This window comes from Seriola lalandi, unplaced genomic scaffold (assembly GCF_002814215.2).
Source record: "Seriola lalandi dorsalis isolate HSWRI2012SDOR001 ecotype SW California unplaced genomic scaffold, Sedor1 jcf7180002054861, whole genome shotgun sequence".
NCBI lineage: Eukaryota > Metazoa > Chordata > Actinopteri > Carangiformes > Carangidae > Seriola > Seriola lalandi.
Window position 1 is genome coordinate 38,289 of NW_019525414.1, and position 12,233 is coordinate 50,521.

General features: G+C 41.1%; 2 protein-coding genes across 3 annotated transcripts; both read left to right on the forward strand.

The window, feature by feature from the left end:
* The first annotated feature begins 317 nt into the window (after window positions 1–317).
* eif2s2 (eukaryotic translation initiation factor 2, subunit 2 beta) lies at window positions 318–6,788 on the forward strand. Its single transcript, XM_023427551.2, has 9 exons — window positions 318–448; window positions 2,110–2,293; window positions 2,436–2,536; window positions 2,747–2,876; window positions 2,959–3,059; window positions 3,394–3,542; window positions 4,766–4,822; window positions 4,932–5,017; window positions 5,472–6,788. The coding sequence occupies exons 1-9, from the start codon at window positions 434–436 to the stop codon at window positions 5,645–5,647; spliced, it is 999 nt and encodes a 332-aa protein (XP_023283319.1). The 5' UTR covers window positions 318–433; the 3' UTR covers window positions 5,648–6,788.
* Window positions 6,789–7,297: 509 nt separating this feature from the next.
* On the forward strand, window positions 7,298–12,174 carry LOC111670719 (uncharacterized). Of its 2 annotated transcripts, none has more exons than XM_023427565.2 (6): window positions 7,298–7,521; window positions 7,916–8,076; window positions 9,782–9,900; window positions 10,025–10,227; window positions 10,351–10,437; window positions 10,590–12,174. In XM_023427565.2, the coding sequence occupies exons 1-6, from the start codon at window positions 7,415–7,417 to the stop codon at window positions 11,035–11,037; spliced, it is 1,125 nt and encodes a 374-aa protein (XP_023283333.1). In that variant the 5' UTR covers window positions 7,298–7,414; the 3' UTR covers window positions 11,038–12,174. The 2 variants fall into 2 exon arrangements, with proteins under 2 accessions (XP_023283333.1, XP_023283334.1); XM_023427566.2 differs by having other exon boundaries at window positions 7,916–8,049.
* Window positions 12,175–12,233: the final 59 nt, after the last annotated feature.

Consider the following 12,233-nt stretch of genomic DNA (forward strand, 5'->3'; position numbering starts at 1 on the left):
AACTCTAACCAGTTGTGTAATATTGTACATGCTAACAGGTGACCCTGTTCAGGCTTGCTCTGAAGGGTTTAAATTGGGCTTTAAATTTTGCTTTTTGGAGGGACATACTGTAAAATCACCAGAAAGAAGCAGCATAACTGTGATTATCCAGAATAAACATATAACACGTACACATTACTGCTGGAACAGTTCTATTACACATCTACAGACTCTCAATGGATAGTAATTAGTAACGGTTTTGGTTCTGCAACGTTGCTCTTGAACAGTGCTCGACTGGAGCAAGCCGTCGCAGAAATTTCACGTCTGGATTTGTCGACTTCACGCATGCGTACTGCAGCTCCACCGCTGATGCAAGAAATTTTCGGCGCAGCGGTGTGGGACTGATCGGGAGACAAAAAGTAGCCAGATTTCAGACACTTTTCAACCTGCAAATATGTCAGGAGACGAGGTGAGTCGCTGTGATTTGTCTGACGGGTAGTCTGTTTCGGTGTTTAGAGTTCTTGGGTGAATTTCGGTAAATGATTGGATCAGATGGATGTTGAAGATGACTTTGGGCCTGGGCGCTGTTTCTCCCCTCCCTGTCCGCAGCACCTCTCACATGGCTACAGGCGAGCTAACAACCGCCCGACCGAGCAAAAATAACAAGAAAATTCCCAATACACCACTGTATCACGATCTATCACGTCGTGTAAATCATTAATATTTGTAGTGGTTCGCCAATCCGCTCTATCACAGCCGCTGGGTGACTGAAATTGAAGAACCGAAGTTAGCGAGCTAACGTTAGCTGGCCGTTAAATAAGCTGCTGCGCTTATGGTTGATTTTTCTCAACCAGAAACCGAAAAGACAAAGGTTTAATTAAGCGTTTTCATTCTATATTACTGGCATTACTCTGAAACAGAGTGTTGACAGAAACAATTAACTGCTGGTTGTCGTTGTTATGAGTAAATGTGGCGATATTTAGTTTTCTTTCAGTTTTAGATCAGTTCAACGTTGTATTTGCAATGTAGCGATATGCGCAACTAATTTTAAACAAACGCAAACTAATATTGGTTCATATGGATACGACGACAAACGACGAAAGGGATGTACATGTCATTCAGTTGCAATAATTAGTTTATTTCCTGACATATCAGCAGTCGGTAAGCCCGGGAAGAGAATCACAATATTATAATATTACTCATATCACCTCTTCTGCATTATCTATTCATACCGTTAAAACTTTCGTTTCTGATTGTTTGGCTGGTGTCTGTGTGATCACATTCATTATCGATTAATTTAGTGTTCATGGTTCCAGGTAGACATGTTCAGATTACCATCCTTGTCTGATAAGCAGTCCAAAACAATAAGATATTCAATTAATGATCACACAATATTAATTTTTTTTTTTTTTTGGCATTTGTGGTAAACATGAAATAATCTGATCTGCAAAATATTTTTGCAGATACCTTTTCTGCAACTCAGTAAGTAAAGTGGTTGCTGCAGCTTTAGATACTTGGTTGGTTGGGCATAAAATATATTATACTACAAGGTATAGTGACAGTACTCCAGTTTCATTTAATCTTACAAGTTGACTTTATTTGGTGAAAGTAACCATGAGCTAAACTTATAATAATGTCACTGGCAGATGACCATGGTGTAAGAGTGATAATAGACTCTGAGGTGACCTGATGTGCGAAAATAACAGAATCAGATGTCCTTCTCCCTGTGCCTCATCTGGTGATGTTGTATGTCAGATCTTATGTCCTGTGACTCATAATGACCACTGTGAAACACACTGAAAATGACATACAGTGACACAGGCGAAGCTTAAAAATTATACCACTATTTAAACAAGTGATAAAAATTTCAGCCACTGATTGACACTGAGACCGTGTTTCTACAGTAGCCAGAGATATCAGTTTAAGGTTAACACTGGTAACTTAGAAGAAAAGTGGACGGCCATCTGGAACTGTAAAGAGTTATCCGATTGTCTGCAAGGTTATTGAATCATAAAGTATTTTTCACGTGGGAAAAACAAACACGTCTCAGCTGAACTATCCTGGCCATAATTTTGTAATCTTGTCAACAATCATAAAACTTAATTTCTTTAGTGTTTTTTCCTCCTGCAGATGATTTTTGATCCCAACATGACCAAGAAGAAGAAGAAGAAGAAGAAGCCCTTCATGCTGGATGAGGACGGAGGAGAGGGGGTGGGAGGAGAAGAGGCTAAAGAGGTGGAGGCAAAGGAGGCAGAACCAGAGGCTGGAGATGACAAAGAGATAGATCTGGATGACGATGAAGGCAGGAAGAAAGGTTCGAGTGAAAATAAAGATGGTTCTCACTGAAAGTGCACATTTAAGCCTCGGTATCGGGGCATATTCTTCTTGAGGGATGTTACTCTTCTGCCAATATGCATTAAGGTAGAGCTAACCTGGGTTTGTTTAATCTTCTCTAGAGCCGTCTGATGACTTGAACGATCTGAACTTCTTCAACCAGAAGAAAAAGAAGAAGAAACCCAAGAAAGTATTTGATAATGATATCGAGGAGGGATTAAAGGTCAGTGACTGCTAAATGACTACCATTTTTTCTTTTTTTTTCTAGTCTCGTCACTTGTAGTCTGCATATTTCTGTCCTTCTAATCATCTTACATCAGCCTATTCCACTTTTACTGTTGCTTTCCCATCACTTTCCTTTCTTGTCTTAACCTCAAACGCAGTTAGTGCTCATTATCTCCTTGCTGAATTTCTTTTAATTGGTCCAAACCAGGAACTAAAAATTGAAGGCGAACAGACAGAGGCACTGGAGGAGGACAACCTGGACTTGATGCTTCCTACCAAAAAGAAAAAATCAAAGAAAGTAGATTTTGATGAGGGAGAACTATTGGAGAAGGACGACGGTGAGAATAAGTCACCTCCTCTTTAATGTAGCAAACTAAAGAAAGACGTACGTGTGATAATGTTTGTGTGATGTGTTTCCAGCTCTGGAGGATGATGAGGGGAAGAACAATGATGGAATCTCATTCAGCTCCTCCACAGGACCAGCCTGGGCTGGCTCAGAAAGAGACTACACTTATGACGAGGTAGGCAACCTGTAAACACACACACACACACTAAGTTATGTCATTATGAAGTTTTCACATTACATGATTTTAAGACTGACTGTGACATACACTTTTCATCGTGAATAGATTAGCTTAGAAATCATCAGCTCATCAGCATGGTTCTTATATTCCTGGAATCCTGATGCTTTCCTCTACCCTTTCATATGCAGATATCTGCCATGTTTGAGAATGAAAACCTGTGGTCATACAGACAAAAAAGTCAAGAATTAAAGCATCTTTAAGATCTTATCTTGATGTAAACTCTGCTGGTATCAGCTTCAGTTGGCGTAACACTCTGGCATCTCTTTTTCAGCTCCTGAACCGAGTCTTCAACATCATGAGGGAGAAGAACCCAGACATGGTGGCTGGAGAGAAGAGGAAGTTTGTGATGAAGCCTCCTCAGGTGGTCCGAGTGGGAACCAAGAAAACCTCTTTTGTCAACTTCACAGACATCTGCAAACTGTGAGCCTCCCAACTTCCACACTGACCTCCCAAACGGTTCTTGTCAATCTCAGTTAGGGTTGGTCGATCTGGCCAAAAGATTATGTCACAATCTTTTTAGGTGGAAACACGATCCACAATCTGAATTGCGAGTCTGGCCACAGATTTAGTTGAACTTGCGATCATACGACTAGTTGTGCTTATGGTAGCCTGAACTCAAAGCCTGTCACTTCAACTCAAAGGCACAACTCACAAATCCTGTTTCTGCTCTGATTTTATTATGATAGTCCTGATTGGAAGTTGTGATTCATATCTTTGATGCACGCTTATTCTTTCGAATGTCTGTCTGCTCGCCACTATTCTTTGGCCTGCCTGTCTCTTGTCCTGCAGACAGACTGTAACTCCACCGTCTTCGACTGCAACTGGTGGTATGGTTCTTGTTCTGCTCAGGTGTAGTACTGATATAGGTGGCACTATGCCAAGATCATGGAGGCTGCAGAGCAGAACAGACTGCTGTCTCCAGCTGCAGTTATCAAGCTAGCTGTTTAACTGCTAACAATAGGCTGGTAAGAAGTGTCTGAGCTTTTAAATTTTAATATCATGTTTCTCTTCTGCTAGACGAAAGCCCATTTTACAATCTTCAATTTCATCTGCTCTTGATTATGGTGATACTGTATATATGCATGCATTTCCAACCACCCCAAATCCTCTTGACTCAATATTTTATATGAAAAGGTGGGATGGCCCTCCTTCACAAATGGAATGCAGCAGTATTGTATGTTGTTTATTCATTAGGCTCTACTGCATAACTGCCTTGTTACCTCTGCTGTCTGCTAGATTAAAGTACAGCACATACAATGTCAGGTCACAGGACATTTTAACTGAAGCTGTATCTCTTGTTCACACTGAACTCGGAAAAACTGGTTTCAAATACTATGCTGCATACAACTGGTTATTTTTGTACAAAGGCCTCTCTTGGAAAAGATTCAGATCTTAGTGAGACTACCTTTTTTTAAGTAAAGCATTTAATAATACAAAAATATGATCACATGTCAAAGTAAGATCATCCAGGATATAAGACTGTTGGTTCACTCACCCCTAATCTCACTTCACTTTGATACTTAGAACGTTTGACTAAAACCAATTCAGCTGGTTCAAGCCAAACTCCCAGTTCTCTTTTTGTAATATATGATGATGAATGGTCTTGTGTTATCTACAAACTGACTTCTCATACTTCATCACAGGTTGCATCGTCAACCTAAACATCTCCTTGCTTTCCTTTTGGCTGAGCTGGGAACAAGGTACGTCCTTTTATTTGCAGTGTACGGCTTTTATAGTTCACCACTGAAAGGAAACATCTCTGTGTACACTCTAATGAAAGTTTGATTTGTGCCTTTTTTCTGTTATCAGTGGTTCCATAGATGGAAACAACCAGCTTGTGATCAAAGGCAGATTTCAACAGAAACAGATAGAAAATGTGTTGAGAAGATATATCAGTAAGTGGGAATTAAACCTATTATTTGTATTTTTTTTAATTAATGCTTTAATTTTGTGCATGAACAATCTGTTTTCCACCATACACACAGGGTCTGATTTCAGTTTTGGTCCGAGAATGATTTATTACCTTTTTATAGACACTTCAATGCAACTGGGGCAGAGATGGCTATGAGATATTATGAAATCATTTTTAGTTGGTGGAATTCATCTTGTCTAAATCAGTCTATAATTACAACATAAGTAACAGCCCCCACAAAGTTTTCACTTCAAATTTCACATTAAAATGCATTTAAAAGTCACCAGTCTCCTCTGGAAGAAGCAGAAGTCATAAAGTTGTACAAAGCCTTTTGTGTCACCTTGTACTTCTCTACTGAGAACAAAATAACATCTAAAGGAATATACAGTGAGCACCTCAGTATACTGCACTGCTAATAACTGTCTTCTCCCCTGCAGAGGAATATGTGACATGTCACACCTGCCGTTCCCCAGAGACCATCCTGCAGAAAGACACTCGCCTCTATTTCCTGCAGTGTGAGACGTGTCACTCCCGCTGCTCTGTTGCTAGTATCAAGACTGGCTTCCAGGCTGTGACGGGCAAGAGGGCGCAGCTCCGCGCCAAAGCCAACTAAAGGCCACCGAAACTGGGCTCCCCATCCTCTCTCGGCCTCCCCTTTCCCCTAAGGAGGGCTGAAGCTGGGGTTGGACGCCACCTTGATTTGTTAAAAGGACTCTCTGAATTGAACTGCGGGAGGGTTTGGCAGTTTAGTTGTGTCATGGCCTGACCAGGCAGGGAGTGAGAGAGTATCTAAAGCTGACAGAGGGGGTTGTGGGCACTGTAAGCAGATGATGTGTACCACATACACTGTAGGATGCATTTGTTGTCTAGCTGATGAACCCTCTGTCTCCAAGGTTGTTTTTTTCCCCCATTTGCTGTAATTCTTGGTTCCTGCAAGAAAATTCTGATTTAACATGGCTTGAATCCTTTCTCATTCATTTTTCTCCCATTAACCATACACCAGACATGAATATTTCTTTGAATAAGGAATCCATTTCGCCATGCAACCAGCCAAATTGTAGTTAAGCTAAATTGATCTGCAGTAACAGAGCATAGTTGCTTTGTTAATTGTAACTGTGTGGCTCATGGTCGCTTCTTTATTCTTGAGCTCAACCTTGCTTAAACTGAAGGTTATGTTTCTGTTTCTGGTCTGGCTCCAAATAACAGAACTGCCAGTCCTGAATTTATAGCCCTAGTTTATCAAGGATGAAAATCAAAGTCATCAGGCTGGAATACATACAGAAAGATGCGTCACTGTTAACAAGTCTGTGACAGGCACCTAACACAGATCTCCTTTGATTGTTTTATAGCAGATGACCACAAAGTCAAATTAATAGGGGGAAACCACCTTCTCACTGGCAAATTTAATAGTGAGGTTGTGTTTGAGACAAACTGAAATTGTAAAGTGTGAGTGCTATTGAGGCATTTATGAGCAGTTGTGTACTTAATTATTTCTTCGACTTCAAAAGTTCAGATCAATACAAAAATGACCTCTAAGCTGGTGCGTCGGTCTCCTCTTACAGGTCATTATTTTCAAATGTGAATCAAGAACTTCGCAACACAAGCTAGCCAGGATATGAAGAGTTTCAGTCCAATGATACTGGATACATGATATTGGTTCTGTTCTGGTTTGAAAAGAAAGTGAATAACAAAGTCTGACTGGAATCATTTTAAAACCTGGTTTTTACAAAAATAAAATATTCTCTCTCTCTCCATTACTGCTTTCTCTGTACTTATATTGTCACAGTTTGTTTTGTACAGAAAATAACTGGTGAATCTCTGGATCTAGTACAACTTGTAAATATGTGTACCTCATGACTTGCTGAATATTTAGTTTCAAAAATGTATGTGAAAACATAGCTAAAACGACTTGAGACAGTTTGCTCTTGATATCTGTGACTGATTACCCTTATTGATTGTCACAAGTTTGTTAACGCCACAGAAATAGAACCGGCTGGATGGGCGCTCCATTCTCCACCTTATGGTTTTGTTCTTGGAGCGGAAGTCTAGTTTTAACACCTCAATTGTTTTAGTTTATATTTGTTGGTCAAATTCATAGTAGATTGATTGTTCAGTTTATAAAAATATCGGAAAATAGTTAAAACAACACGTTCGCAGAAAAATTGCTTGTTAAAACGGGTAAAACTGACAGGAGCTTTTAAATTGAAGTTCCGTAGCGGAAATCTCCCACCGTTAACTTCACAGTGATTGGCTGGTTTTGGCGCAGTCGCTGTCAGTATCTCAGTAGTAGGGCCATTTCCTACTGCAGCAGCGTCCTACTCCATAGCTGTTTTCGTCGAAGAACAGTCCTTAAAGTTAACAACATTGATTGGTGAAAAACATGCCTCGGGTTTATATTGGACGACTGAGCTACCATGTCCGCGAAAAAGACATTCAGAGATTTTTCAGCGGATACGGGAAACTCATGGAAATCGATTTAAAAAATGGGTGAGTTTTCGCTGGATTGCTAACGTGTCTTAGCGCTGGTGTTAACCTCTCGTGTTAACGACGTCAGTGCCGATATATGAACATTTCACGTTTTAAAGCAAATGTATTTTTATATCCACCGTCGCGTCAACTTGCAAAGTTTTCGCTGTTTTGCTGGACGGTTACCATTACAGATAACATTTTTATTTGTTTGTTGAACTTTGGTCTTGCCCGTGTGGCCAATGTCGCGTGGCCAACATGGCGTCTTTGTGTTTGTTATAGCGCGGAGCTAGCGGGCCCTGCTAAGCCTACAGCTAGCTCAGAGCGAATGAACAGTATGTTGACTGAATATGACTGAAACTTTTTTGTTGTTATTGATTTATATTTAAACTTAACTTAAATATTTCCCCTTTAGGTATGGATTCGTGGAGTTCGAGGATAACCGGGATGCCGATGATGCCGTATATGAGCTGAACGGGAAAGAGCTGTGCGGGGAGCGTGTGATCGTCGAACATGCCAGGGGTCCGCGGCGAGACCGAGATGGCTACGGTGGGGGTTACTGGGGTGGTGGGCGCAGTAAGTGCAGTCTATTACAAGATACCCTCTCTTCCCCATCCCCTTGGGGTGAGGTGTCGATGTGGACTGCACAGAGAACTGTTTTGTTGATTCATACGGTCGCTGTTGATAGGCTTTACAGCTTTAGTTTACACATATTTGACTTTTTACATTGACTTATTTGTCAGGTACACTTTCACGGTCCATAACCAACCAATCCTTAAATGCCATGTTAATACGTTATGTGACTGCACGTTTATGCCTCAGATTGCATGCAGACATGTACAGTTAGAATAATATAAGTAGTGATACTGTACTCATAGTATATTTATAGTTGTTACTGTATGTATTAGCACAACTAAATGGAGAAGTTCCTATGTAACCAGGACTTATCTACCTTCTTCTTGTTCAGGGAATCCAGTTTAACTTTTTTCCCCTCAGTCTCATCCTGCTGAACAGTTCTGAATTTCAACCATCAAGGGTTGGTGACCTGCAGGTTTTTGCTCCTCCCCTGTGAGCCGCACTTGACTGGTCTGTGGTTCATTAATGGGAATGAACAAAAAAATGCAAGTCAGAGCCCTCAAACAGCAGAACTCTGTCTAGGTTATAGAGTTGGCATTAGCTAAGGTAACTTGAAAGCAGGGATTTCTTATCACGGTTTGCAAAGTGCTCTTGGATGATAATTATGTTATTTGGTGAGTGATGTTTTTGAAGGTGTGAATTTCCAAATTTGATGTTTGCACCATAGAAGAAAGCTAATCACCACAAACCTAGCTAGTGTAGTTTTAGCTTAATCATTAAGACTAGCCTAACATTTTCTTGTGAAATGTGTATTTTTAACTTTGGTATATATATTTTTATATTCAACATTAACAAAAGTCCTTGATGTTTCAATTTGAAAGAGTCCAGTTGCGGGCTGAGGCTGAGAGTCCATTGAGGCTAAAGATGACTGGCTAAGATGACTGCCTGTTCCGTTTGGCCTTGGCTTTCACCTTACAATGTGTGTGTGACCTTTGCCCCCCCCTTGATCCTTGGCTGACCTAACCGGAAGCCATGATGACAGCAGCCTTTTGCCAATAGACCAGGGGCGATGGTGAGGATTGCCATTGGTTTTTATGTTGACAGCAAACATAAGTGGATCGGCTCTAGTAAAGAACTTACAATCAAAAGAAATGTTGTAAGTGGAAAAACTGGTAAACAACAAAATTTCAGACTGACATCTGGTCAAATAAAAAATATCAAAAGACTGGTGTATGTGTTTCTCTACACCGTTCTTTCTCAATTTGATTGAACAGTGTCCTTGACCGCAACCTTTGTGGATGCTTCCTTTCTGTTTGTGTTACAGGGTTCAGAGGTCTTGAAAGAACATCACTGTCCATTTGTTTATGCAGCCAAAGCATCACAGTGTGATGTACAAAAGTAAGATAGGCTTTGTATTGCCGGAAACAGATGCAGTGGTGTTCTTTGCAGCAGAGAACAACTTCGAAATACAGAACAATACAAACTTTAAAGAGCCCATGCAGTGGCTTGTAGATCACTTATCTGAAGCTTTGTTTGAAAATGGGATCAGAGGGACTCCTTACATTAAGTTCAAATTTTTACCCCCTTGGACTTTTATCTGGCAAGTCACTGCCTTGTGTTCATTTCATAAGCCAGGCCAGTAGTTCTTTGTGTCTTGGCCATTTTAGTTGTTTCTAACTTTTTTCATGTGCTGTTGTTTTTAAAGGTAGTGGTTACAGCAGCCGAAGCCGCTCTGGCAGGGATAAGTATGGACCTCCAGTCCGTACTGAGTACCGTCTCATAGTGGAGAACTTGTCCAGCCGCTGCAGTTGGCAGGACCTCAAGGTACATGTTTGAACATGAGCAGTTTCCTCAGTTTGGTTTACTGTGGTCATCACAATGATAAACACCACCTAGACTGTCAGGTTAGTTTATTATATTTCGCTCTGCATTTTTCTGCATCCACCAGGACTTCATGCGTCAGGCAGGGGAGGTGACCTACGCAGACGCCCATAAGGAACGCACCAACGAGGGAGTGATCGAGTTCCGTACTCACTCGGACATGAAGAGGGCTCTGGACAAGCTGGATGGTACAGACATCAATGGGCGGAAGATTCGTCTGGTGGAGGATCGACCTCGCAGACGAAGATCTTACTCTGGCAGCCGCTCCAGGTAAGAACACTACAGCACTAAAGAAATTCTTCAAGCTTCAGATTTGCCGCTGTTGCTGGCAAAATCACAACACAGAAAAATTAGCTATAGGTTTGTTTTTAAGCTTTGTCCTGTCATCCTCAGGTCTCGTAGTCGCCACCGCTCCCGCAGCAGAAGCCGCAGAAGCCACAGGAGCAGGAGCTCCCGTAGTCGCTCCAGATCCCACTCCAGGTGAGGATGTGCATGATCTATAGAAATTAAGAATAAGATGATTTTAAAATACTGACATAGATAATAAAATACTGGCATAAATAATAAATGTTTCAAGCTGTATATTGGATCCTGTGATGGGCGTTGAGTTGATAAGCATTTTTTCCTTACAGGTCTCGTTCCCGCAGCAACAAGAGACATCATCATTCCCGCTCCAGATCTGAAAGGAAGTCTCGCTCCAAGTCAGGAGAAAGCAAATCACGGTCTCGCAATCGCAAATCACGTTCTCGATCCCGCAAATCCAAATCTCATTCGCGCTCCCACAAGTCCCGATCCCGTTCGGCCGACCGAAAATCCAAGTCCCGTTCAGAGAGCCGCTCTAAGGTAAAGTCAGAACGGGATTCTCGCAGTCGTTCCAAGGAGATGTCCGGCGATAAGAAGTCCCACAGTCGTTCAGCTTCCCCAGTAGAGAACGGGAAGGAGGAGCGTGCTGCCAAATCTGCCTCCCGCTCCCCTTCCCCACAGGATGATGACCGCCGGTCCAAGTCAAGGGAGAAACGCTCCTGCTCAAAGTCCCGCTCAAGATCTGGCTCACGGTCTAGATCAGCTTCGCGGGATTAGTGGAATTAGAGAAAGGCGTTCTCTTTGTTGAGCCTGAGCCCTGTGCTGTACATAATGAGCAGTGTTGTCATACTGACTTACGCTTCCTGATTTGTCTACTTTTCTCCTTCAAGAGTGCACTAGTCTTAAACATTTTAGATGCAGTTTTATTTGAGGATGCACCACAGTGGCAGGACTATTTTTTGGAATCACTTCGGCCCCTGAATCTGCCTTCCAAAAATTCTACTTGTTACACCAGTCTGTTAAAATGAAATGCTGTTAGTAGCTCAGTGCAAATTAAGTCAATTATTTTAATTTAATTATCCCAGTTTGCCACAGATCTTATTGGTTTGATTCAGTTCACTACCACTAATGTCTGCATCATTCATTAGCATTGTTTGATACAACTGTTATGATTTGTTACTGCATGGTTGTGGGAGAAAAGTAGCATATGGATGCAGAATTGGAGTGGTTTCTTTTTTGATCTGCGGTCTCAATACTTGCTTTTCAAGGAATCGGCTGTCTTGGTTTTGCATTGCGAACCTCTGAAATGCACAACAGGATGAAAGACCTTGCTCTGCAGAACTGCATATTTACAAGAAAATAAGGGTTTGTATTTCATGTTTGAACAACTTGTATTGTAGGCAGACTACTATGATCCCTTTTTGACCTGATGTACATAGAACCAGTGATCAGCATCTAAAACTGATTTATTGCTTTTTTTTTTTTCTGTAACTTTGAGCAGGTTGTCTGTGTAAGACCCCCTTTTTTATATTTGGTTATTTTTAGTTAGGCTAAACCTTCAAAGCCTCAAATGCAGTGTCCTGTTTTCCTTGAATTTCCTGCTTTGTTCTGATTGCAGCCTTGAGTCCTTTTTTGATTTGTTAAATCTTAAGGGTTAAGGATTTTGTCAAGCCTTTGCTTGTTTAAAGTGTGCGGTTGTACTGGAGTTATTTTGTACTTGAATGGTACATTCATTCAAATCTTTGGAGGGTCTGCTTCTGGGTTTATAACAAGAACATCATCAGACTTTACTGAATGCAGCCCTTTTCTCCATCTTGTGGAACAGATTAGTATTTTTTTTTCTCCATGCAATGAGATCTAAAAGAAAATGTCATTTTTTTTATTGTATGTTCAATTAAAGATCTTAATGAAAAATATTGGCGTGGTATGTTTTGTGTCAGGATTGTAAAAGCCTTGACTGCAGTATCGACATG

Excerpts from the sequence above, each read along its gene's own strand:
- LOC111670719 (XM_023427565.2), top strand. The coding sequence starts at position 7,415 with ATGCCTCGGGTTTATATTGGACGACTGAGCTACCATGTCCGCGAAAAA. Across the intron at positions 7,522-7,915 it reads GAAATCGATTTAAAAAATGG|GTATGGATTCGTGGAGTTCG; the intron begins GTGAGTTTTCGC and ends TTTCCCCTTTAG. Across the intron at positions 10,438-10,589 it reads CGCTCCAGATCCCACTCCAG|GTCTCGTTCCCGCAGCAACA; the intron begins GTGAGGATGTGC and ends TTTTCCTTACAG.
- eif2s2 (XM_023427551.2), top strand. Across the intron at positions 2,294-2,435 it reads CGATGAAGGCAGGAAGAAAG|AGCCGTCTGATGACTTGAAC; the intron begins GTTCGAGTGAAA and ends AATCTTCTCTAG. Across the intron at positions 4,823-4,931 it reads TTGGCTGAGCTGGGAACAAG|TGGTTCCATAGATGGAAACA; the intron begins GTACGTCCTTTT and ends TTCTGTTATCAG.